This window comes from Egretta garzetta, unplaced genomic scaffold (assembly GCF_000687185.1).
Source record: "Egretta garzetta isolate BGI_Z169 unplaced genomic scaffold, ASM68718v1 scaffold133, whole genome shotgun sequence".
NCBI classification, from domain to species: Eukaryota; Metazoa; Chordata; class Aves; order Pelecaniformes; family Ardeidae; genus Egretta; species Egretta garzetta.
Genome location: NW_009259111.1, coordinates 245,323 through 255,475, shown reverse-complemented (window position 1 = coordinate 255,475; position 10,153 = coordinate 245,323). Strand labels below are relative to the sequence as shown.

The 10,153-nt window shown below is 37.5% G+C and overlaps 1 protein-coding gene across 3 annotated transcripts; it reads right to left on the bottom strand.

Moving 5' to 3' along the window:
• Positions 1-334: 334 nt before the first annotated feature.
• On the bottom strand, positions 335-10,137 carry RNF141 (ring finger protein 141). Of its 3 annotated transcripts, none has more exons than XM_009635399.2 (6): positions 9,978-10,137; positions 8,379-8,581; positions 6,769-6,877; positions 5,615-5,796; positions 2,208-2,315; positions 335-508 (listed from the first exon to the last, which is right to left on the bottom strand). In XM_009635399.2, exons 2-6 carry the CDS (start codon positions 8,561-8,563, stop codon positions 358-360), a joined length of 735 nt encoding a protein of 244 aa, XP_009633694.1. In that variant the 5' UTR covers positions 8,564-8,581; positions 9,978-10,137; the 3' UTR covers positions 335-357. The 3 variants fall into 3 exon arrangements, with proteins under 3 accessions (XP_009633694.1, XP_035746938.1, XP_035746939.1); XM_035891045.1 differs by having other exon boundaries at positions 8,379-8,578; XM_035891046.1 differs by lacking the exon at positions 9,978-10,137 and adding an exon at positions 9,027-9,045.
• Positions 10,138-10,153: the final 16 nt, after the last annotated feature.

Sequence of the window (10,153 nt, the reverse complement as noted above, 5' to 3'; positions counted from 1 at the left end):
TACACTGCAAAGTTCAAACAGCAGTTACCAGTTGTAGTTGTGCTGTTACAAATTGCTTCATCTAGTAGTTGAAAGGTTAATTAATATCAGAGGTTGCTGTTAAAATAAACTTCATTAATGATCAAAGAGTTTACTGAAAGTACAGATTAATAATTAAGACTGCACACCCATACATGGGGTCATATACCCCGTGTTTGAAAAAAGCAGCGTGGATTCACAGCAGCCAAGGAGAGAAGTAACAGACAGACTGTGGAAGAACGGCAATGAGAGGTAAAAACATTTTTTGTGGAAAAAAAAAATAATTTGTGAAAACAAAAGCTTCAAGTGCTTCTGCTATTATCAGCTTGTTGGCCAGTGTTAGGGTCTGTGAGGCTGGCCCGCCTCATCTACCATGTTAAGTATATAAGTAGCAATATCATCTTCTGTAGGTGCATCTGAGACTACCCAAGAATCACTCGCCCCAGTCACTTGCCGCCGGCAGACAGGACAGCTTCTGTGACGATCACTCCTGTGAGGAAGCCAGAGAAATGAGTATTTTTCATTGATGGTCTCTTCCTGGCCAAAAAAAGCCAAGAGCTCCCCCCCACCAAAAAAACCCCAAAACCAACCCAGCGAGAACTTTAAGAACGATCAGGTTAACTGGATTAGACCACCTGTATATTTTTTTGTGTGTTTAAAAACTTCTTCTTTGTGAGGAAGACTGGCCAACAATTCTGAAAGTAGCTCCATTCTTTGAGTGATAAATTTGGAGTCATGGTCATCATAATCACGTTTGCTCAGGTTAAACGGAATGCATCTAGCTACCTGTCCAGAAAGTTTAAATGGAAATCCGCAGTCTAAATTAATTCTTCCTATCTTTAGATATTCAGCTGAGGTACTTCAGAAACCAGTCCCCACAAGCTTCCTATTTAGAGAGGAAGAGGAACCCTTTTTCTGGGTCATTCAGCCCACAGAAGTTCCAAACTGGTCCCTCGGGGTCCAGTCTCCCTCCACCAACTAACTCAGGGGTCCCAAACAATTATGCTTCTGAGCTGCAAGCCTCCATTATATGCCTAGGTTAAGAGATGAACCTTAAAAACTGAATACCAAAAAAAGAATGGTATAACCGGAACTTAGTTAAAAGTTCAGATGATTCATTAGCCAAAGTCAAGTATAATCCGCTCTCCACCTCAGCCACTAAAGTAACCCCTGTATTGCTGATAAGAGATTAGAATATTTTTCCAGGAAAGAGTTATGACTAGTTATACTCTGAGATCCAGTGATTTTTTAGTATGTTTTTTCCTTGTGGGAGCATGGTGTTTTAAGAGTAACTTTCTTAAGCAGCCTTTGAAAAAGCTGCAAAACAAATTCTTAGGCACAAATTATGTGACTTAAATGTAAAATCATTTGCATTAACTAGTCAAAAAAAGCCTTTAACTGAGAATATCTGTATCACCTAATGCTAGACTGTCAGAACACCTGCCTAATTCTTGTAGGTCTTCTGCATGGTCAGAGAAGGGCTACACTTCACTAAGCAATTTTTCTCTCTCTGTTTTCCAACAACTGGTGTATCAAACAGATGCAGAAGCTGAAAAGCTGTCCTGTTTACTATGAAGCTGAACATATATTATAAGATACATGTTATACATAAATTTGAAGGCATTGCTATTGAGAAGAAATTTTTTCCTGGAAAAGTCTAACAAATTTGTATTAGTAAAATGTATGCTATTTACTTCAAGCAAAAGCACAAAATATGGGAAAAAATCCCTCTGATAATTATTTCCCAAATAACTGATGCCAGTCCAACTTGCCTTCATATTTGCATAGTTACAAACTATTGAATTTTTCCTTAAAAAGAAGCTTTTAATGAGATTTTGTGAAGCATAACGTGCCAGCACCAGCCTTCTCTAGTATTCAAGCAAGAATATAATTCAATTTTACAAGAATAGAGAGAGATAAGAAATTACAAAACAAATGCTGAAAAGCACTTTCACATCTCTTTTTTAAAAATTAAATTCTTCATACGATGTTTACAAATTCTGAAATCCTTCTTTCCTTCTCTTGCAGTCTGATTTTACTCAAGCTTGTTATGTGTCATACATACATGAGCTTGCAAATATCCTCAGACAAATCATATGGGAACTAATGAATCTGTCAGAGCAAACCGAAACATGTCAGATAACCAGCACAATACTATAAAATAATGAATATCCTTTAATATGTATTACCATTTATCAATGCATTTCTGGCAGAAACTGTGAGCACATGGCAAGATTAAATCAGCACGCTGATCCATGCAGATGCAACATTCCTCTTCATCTGTCAACTGTTTAACCCTGCAGAAGAGAAGACAGTATTTTCTACCAGATAACTAACAAGTTTTATATTTACGCCCTAGTAACTACACTAGTTACTTCATTTTTCGTAATAATTAGTGATGGACAGAAAGGAACACCTGTACTTATCTGCAAGGAACGTATGGTTTTGTGAATGGACTAGTTACATCATCCCAACCTATGTTAGCAGACATAGTAGCCTCCAGCTACCAACAAACAGCAGTAAATGAACTAAACTAAGTTAGAATATGCATTTATTTTGTGTGCCATGTGGTGCTTTTGGTGTTGCAAAGATTTATGCAAATCCTTTTGCATAACAACAAAGAAGTGTGAGAAGTTGTAACTGTTACACATCACATGACTGGGCAAAAGAACAAACCCACTGCATTAAAGGCAAGAGAAGAATCTGCCTTCCTTTCACAGAGTGTCAGGCTGAACTATTTCATTATGAACTTTGTCAAATTTCTGTCTACTGTCTTATATCGCAGATAAAAACATGCATATTGAGAGGATCGCTACTAGAATACATGTTCACCAGTTTCAAAGGCCATCAAAATGCCAAAGAGCTAAACTTCTCATTAGATTGAAAAGGCTTGTTTTAGCTTGCAATACATGATTATGAAGAGTGTATTGCAAGCTAAAACGGCCTTTTCCTTGTTCCTTCAAAACAGGACTCTCTCTCAAGCCAACTGTTACCAGAGCTTTTCCAGTTAAGCCTCTAGGTGTTCTTGTTAGGGAAGAAAAAATTTTAATTAGATCACTCCCCAGGACATGTGCATTTTATCTGTCTTCATTTTTTCCCAAATAATAGATATCTGTATCTAAAGTTCCTAACAGTAGTATCTCAAATATCTGCATTATTAAGACTTCTTGAAAAAAGGTACAAAGCATCCTCAGCTTTCACTGACCTAACTAAACATGTAACGTTCCCTAATTTTATAGTCATGGTACATTTCCAACACAGCCAAGTGTTTTGAGATTTTTAGGTTTTCCAAAAATCCTGATTTGGGAATCCCTTTGCAAACTGGGGCACAGAGGTAGCATTCTAGAAAGGATGGCATTCCAGAAGAGAGAGTCCGCCTTAATGACTACTGACCAGACCGCTTTTGCTCAGGTATCTCAGGAGCTGTCAAATACAAAGTAATTTTTTAACTGTACTGATTAGCCAGCTAATGCACAGTAATCCACATGCTTTTGTTTTATTCTTCAGTAGGTCCTTGGGGTTTCTCTTTCAATTTGCTTTTTGAGGAATTACTTTAGAATGCTAGATTTTTTTTGTAGAATTACAGACGGTGATTCGCATACAGTGAGGACAACAGCTTCCAAAACCCCTATCTTTTCTGTAGCCCACTATGTTCTTTGGACATGCTTCCTTTCATTTCTCCCCCCATGCAACTCTGAGTGCTAACCTTCGATAACACTTATTTTGAGAATTACTGGTGTATATACAAGCAACTATACTTAAAATGGATGCCCTATTTATGAAGTTTCTGACATCTAAGATTTAGCCATAAGACTAAGTTTCTGAAGAAATGGTAAAATACAAGAACGACAAACTAAGGAAATGCTTGTCTCTTCATTATCAGAAAGGATAAAATGCTTATGGATATTTTGGAATGCTCCAAATAGGAAGTGGATGTTCTAAAGAAATAAGGTATTATCCAGTGGAAGAAGTTAAGATAAGAAGAAGAATGAAACAGATAATATTTGCTATTTTTAGACAGTGACGGCTAGCTCTTGCAGAGCTGAAAAATGTCTAAAGGTGAGAAGAACTTAAGCAAATGGGAGGATAAAATGGAAAAGCAAACAGAAGATGTCCTCAGTGTAAAATACTTGAAGGTGCTTCAGCCCGTATTTTTCTTAATGACTTGAAAAACTTCAGTAAGTTACAAGCTCACTAAATTCCAGTGTATTACCAGCATATTAGAAAAGTATACTTTTTTTGTTGTTGTTATTTGTCACTAATACTACCTCAAGTGATGAAGTTCACAAACATGAGTGATCTGCATCTCCTCCACCTCTAAGTCTGAAAACTGAAACTCACCTGGGAAACCTTGTATCTCCTCATTAGCTTTTAGCAATATATGAAGTTGTTTTGCATAAGCATCTGGGGGTTTTTTGTTTGGTTTGTTTGTTTGAAATAAATGGCCATTTCCAGATATACCTGTGTTCTAGTATAACCATATATCTTTGAGAAAGAGCATGAAAATATGCTCTCCCAGACATGTCCATAGAGTGTTTCCAAGGAATGTTTATCAATATGGTGATAGGCGTTTTATAAATATAGAAATATAAATATATATATATATAGCATTTTAATAACTCAGAACAGTCAATAATTTAAGATTATTTGTTTCCAAACAAGAGAAACAGGGAATTAAATGAGAAAAACACATTCTGCAATGCACCAACTTAGAAAAAACAGTGGACTCTGTCTGTAGAATGACAACAGAGCTGGCCCCTTTCTCATTCTAACAGCTGGAGTGTGACATGCTAAGGACAGTTAACTAGCTCAGCAACTTGTTTTGTTAAAATACCTGGCTACCAGCTCTTCAGTGGTTGATAGACAGAGCTATACCATTTACTACTTTTTCTTGTAAAACCTATCTCCACCTCATTTAAAACTGAGTTAGAACTCTGATCTGATTCAGAAAGTTAAAAGTAAAGAATTACTGTAGCAACATTTCCACAGAGGGAAAGGGTGACAAGTTTCTTTGCTGTTACACTCAGTTTGAACTGAAGTTATTGCAGGTGTTGACCTCAGTCTTTTGCTTTTCCTCTAGTTAACAAAGCAGGATGTCAACATGTGTGAGACAGTTCACATTTTTCCAGTCTTACAAGTTAAATTATTACTATAATTGATGAGTTTCTAGTGGTAACAGATGGGAACTTTCACATGCCAAAATGTATAAGAGGAAGAGAAAGTTTAAATGGAACAATAACAAAATCTGTTTAAACAAACACTGTCAAAACCCCTAGATTTGTAGCTGCAGCTGATTCGATTTCCTCCTGTTTCCTTATTCAGGAGATTCAACATATACTATGTTTATATTAGAACTGATCATTAAAATGATTGTTCTGAAACTAAGGTATGGTAGCACCAACAGAATTTCACCTAAGTACACTACAGCTCTCCTGGTACAAGAGAAGATGCGCTATTCACATTAGTGACGATACAAAGGCTTCATCTGCCAAGAGCATGCAGCTTTGATCATTAGGTGTTTGTAGTTCAGATTTTACACGCAACTTCCGAAATATTTTTATTGTAACTGGTCAGAAGCTAGAGTATATCAAAATACCTTCCCATCCACAAGCTGGCCTGACAAGATGACACAGACATCAAACTCTCACCAGCTTCTTCAGAAGTACCACTCTGTGCAAGAACTCCCGCTGCTTGACTGGTGATGTCCTTATAAAGTTGAACGAACTGATACAAGTTCAAGATTCTGGAAGCTTCCACGATGCCACTTGTTTTATTTATCTTAAGATATAAGAATTTATAATTACATATCAGGTTTTTACTCGACATCGCTCAAAATTCTTTTAATGCACTGCAATTCTCATAGTAGTAGCCACCTTCCCAAGTGTCCATCACTACGTTAGCAAATTGCAGTCTGCTTCAATAGCAGTTAAGACCTGCAAACACAGCTGTTTCATCATGAAGAATACCACAGTTAGGACTACTTTTTTAGGGCAAGACAATTACTATCACCACTCAAATGGGTTAAGCTGTGAGTAGGGACCTAATGCCTAAAAACCTGGACTAGGCTTAGAACAAAGAACAGAGTAATCAGTCATTTCATTTTTGAACTTAAAATAGCCTACAGTGATGGCTGCCTTAATGAAAACTAAGGGCAAACAGAAAATTACAAGCTGTTAGTTTCAAACAAAGTTTGAGAGCTGGCTTGGTTGAAACTGCATGTTCAAACATTTAAGGATGTTACTGACAGAATACTGGAAAAATCTACTCATTAGATAGAACAAACATACTAAGTTTTGTCATGGTCTTCAAACTCAGTTAAACATCTAACTTTTAGATTGGTTTTCTAAGGAATCAGAATACAGACAGTAACACTAGCTCAACTAATAATACTTGGAATTGCTGACTAACTTCTACTACTATCAAACTATACAGTTCCCAGTTTGTTGTAGTATTTGATTACCATGACTTGCCCACAAAAATCATCTGAATTTGTAACTAATGGGCTGTAAGTGCTCCATTAGAAGACGATCCCTTTATATTTAGTTAAGAAAATGTTATTTGTTCATCTGCTTTTTGCAGAAACTTAGAATTTAGACTTAATTTATCTCAAACAGTACCCTTGAATACATCAGCTGTATCAAAATATATACACAAAATACATGTAGCAGGTGTTGGATTTTACCAGTAAAAGTGACAGTCCCGACATATCTGTACACAAAACCCCCAAATTAAAATTTTCAGCAATCTTACTTTAGTACATATTATCCGAACGACCACCTTCCAGAAAGCAGAAGAATCAGAACCAGGCTGCACTTCAAATAACAGATGTTTGTCTTGTCCAGAAGCCAATTTTGCAGTACTGAAATGAAGAAACATTGGTTTTACATCATGTGCTAGACATGCAAAGATCAGCAACCCCAGCCACTGTGTTATTATTTATTGTTCACCTATATGCTCTTTATCCTAAAGACATTTTATCAATACTGCCCAGAGACATGACATTAAAGAACAATGACCTTCTTAGCCCATCATTAAATACAAAATACACAGTCCATTTCACTTCAAATTGCACAGTAAATTTCAGAAAATGATGTGCAAGTCTTTTGATCCAGCATCAGCAAGCAAGTGTCAATTATAGACATTTTAATTTATATATACTTTCACTGTTTATTACAGTAATCATACAATCTTGTGGTCCAATCTAAAAAGGTTATTTCCCTATCATGTATGTAAAAAAAGCATGCAAGTACCAACACATGCAGATGAGGTGTATTTTTGTTAGTATATATTAATAATGAAGCAGTCAGGTGAAAGCTTCAGGTGACCCTGAGATTTTTGGGGGTTTGTATTTTTTTTTTTTTTTTTAACGGAACACAGACACAAAGGTCTATTCCATAAGAATCGGAACAAGCTACGTTACATTCAGGCTGAAGTAAGCACTATAAAGAAATAAAAAGAACCTTGAATAACAATGGTATTTTGGAGTTAATTATACTGAGATATGCTTAAATTCCCAGGCAAAACATACAGTAATGTTCTTCAAAATCTATTTATGTGTCTACCCAGAAGACAGCTATCTGTTCTTGAAGGTCATTCATAAAAGTACGACACTGTACAAGACAATTTCTAAACTGAATACAAATTCACATTATAGTTAAACATCTAATACTACCAAGAGCCACATGCTACAAAGCCCCTTTTCAGTGTTTACGTTTCCACTTCATATCATTTTATACTACAAATACTGGGTAAAAATGGCAACTCTGGTTTTTGGTTCATTTATTTTTCCCACCAATACATCAGTCGAACAAAAGGCAGGCTATGAAAAATCTTACTGATGCAGCCTTTTGTTTGGGATTATCTTGGCCACCAGTTTCAGATCGTAAGGCACTTCTCATCTTTAATGAGGAACAGCATTGCATGAGGTGGGAGAGATGGTCACAAACCGTTCTGGCTCAGGTGCTGCCTTCCTATGGTACTGTACTGTCTGTATAGGGTTCATATTGCTGCTTCCTGCCAGGAGTGATGGGCAGAGAGGAAGCAGCGATGCGTCTTTAGGTGGGTGGTGGAGGACGGAAGAGTAAGGGAGACAGGTGGTAACACTAACAAAAAGATATTGATAAATGTCTGCCTCTTGTGAGCTTCTAGGGGAGAAGAAGAGTATTGGAGAAATGTGAATTTAAGGAGGAGAAATGGCTTTGGTTTTGCAATGTAATTACAACCATTAGAGAAACTTTAAGAACTGAAGGAAACATTTCAAAATCAGACGACCGGTTACGGCTCAGCCAGCACAGGAGAATATATTGCATACAAGGTCTCTGTAAAACATGAAAAAAAGAAGGAAACAAAGTAAGGCTTACACATCATTAAGCTCAGCTACTCTTCCCAGAAATTCTTCATAGGTTAGGAAACCACTTTCTTGAACCAAAGAGGCATGCTTTGCTACTTTTTCTGGCAACTTGTTAATTACAGTTTGTGTGTGGTTTGATATTTGTTGGCCCATGGTGAAGTTCTTCACCTCAGTTCCGTAGAAAGAAGTTCTCATTCACTTGTAGAGTCTCTGCTAAAAATATTTTAGAGTTACATTTGTGTGTTTTATGAATGGCTACTCCCTCACTTTCTTTTAGTGTAAGAGTTTAGCTACCCACTGACCAGTCTCATTATTCTACAGTGACACAACTTGCACAGTCAAATCAGAAACAAAGCAGAACACTTAGAAGAGACTGGAATGTGACATTAACAACTTCTGAAATTCATGTGTTCTTTTACTTACAATAATCCTCATATTAAATAGAGATAATTTTTCATGCCGATTTTTCAGCAACACCAACACACACACATAAATACATCCAATGGAATGGAAAAGAAAATCTTAAGATGACAATGGTAATTTATGGCAATCTTTGTTTTTCCTAAATATTTGTGCATGTGAAAATCAGAATGTCTACAAATAAGCATATCAATGTAGGCCTATACACAGACTTTAGATTGGGAATTGGCTTTCTTACATCAGACTGAGATTGGCAGATCAAAAGAACTCTCACAGCATTCTTAAATGGGTCAGCCACTCGTATAAACCAATACAGAAATCTCCGCATCTGCACAAAACACTCAACTTTAGGATGTATTACAGAACTGACTTGCTCAAACCCTTCCAACTTCAACTTATTTCACCTTTCCTTTACATTCATATCTTTATCCCCAGAAGTCTGCATAAGGATCTACCCTATGCCTTCTGATTCCAAGTCTGTATCCATTTCCTCCCCTTGACCCCTCTCATTTGACATTCCCCCCAAATTTCTCTTTGCTCTTTGTCTTGAAATAGCAGAGGCATGCAAATTAATTCTGTCTGTACAGAGTTCGTATCGCTTGCAATGCAAACCAGTAGTTTCACACCCTTTTAAGACTTCTACAGATAGAGGTCTGCGATGGCAAGCTAATTGCAGAATATCAACCTTAACTTAAATGTGGAATAATTGGATACTACGTGCATTACAAACACCTTATGAGACATCGCAGAAAAACAGAATGTCATCCTGCCTGTACGTATAGCTGCATTTGGGCACAAAACTGCCCAGGAACATGGTCTACAGCTGTCAAGATCTTGCCACAGTGTAAGAAAAACACAGCACACATAAAGGGAGTTTATATTGGAGCATTCTATGAGCTATTCTGGTATTTCAGACGAGAGGATAAACTTCCAATTTAAGGTTTGAATTTTGACCAATTTCTATTCTCAGCCAGATGTGTTTCCCATCAAGTTACTTTTCCCCTTCCAAATGACCCTCCAATCATCTCCTCTTCTGCTATCCAGACCTTTCATTTGGTGAGCACGCACCCGGAAGGCACAACCCCTCACCCTTCGAACACGGCCTATCCGCTGTCCTCCAGGTTTTGTGTGTTCCCTCTAGCTGAAATGCTGTCTCCCTGAGAAAGCAAAGTGCCGCGCGGGAGCTCACTGCACAGAGAAGGCCGGACAAACCCCGCCCTGCACGGATGTCTGCGGAAGTGTTTCCGTCCCTATGTTCTTCAAGGCCAGAAGTACACCGAACTATGCACCGGTAAATCGGGCGTATCACGACCCTTCTCCCTTTCAAGCCAGGAACCGATAGGAACCGACGAGGAGCAGCGCGCG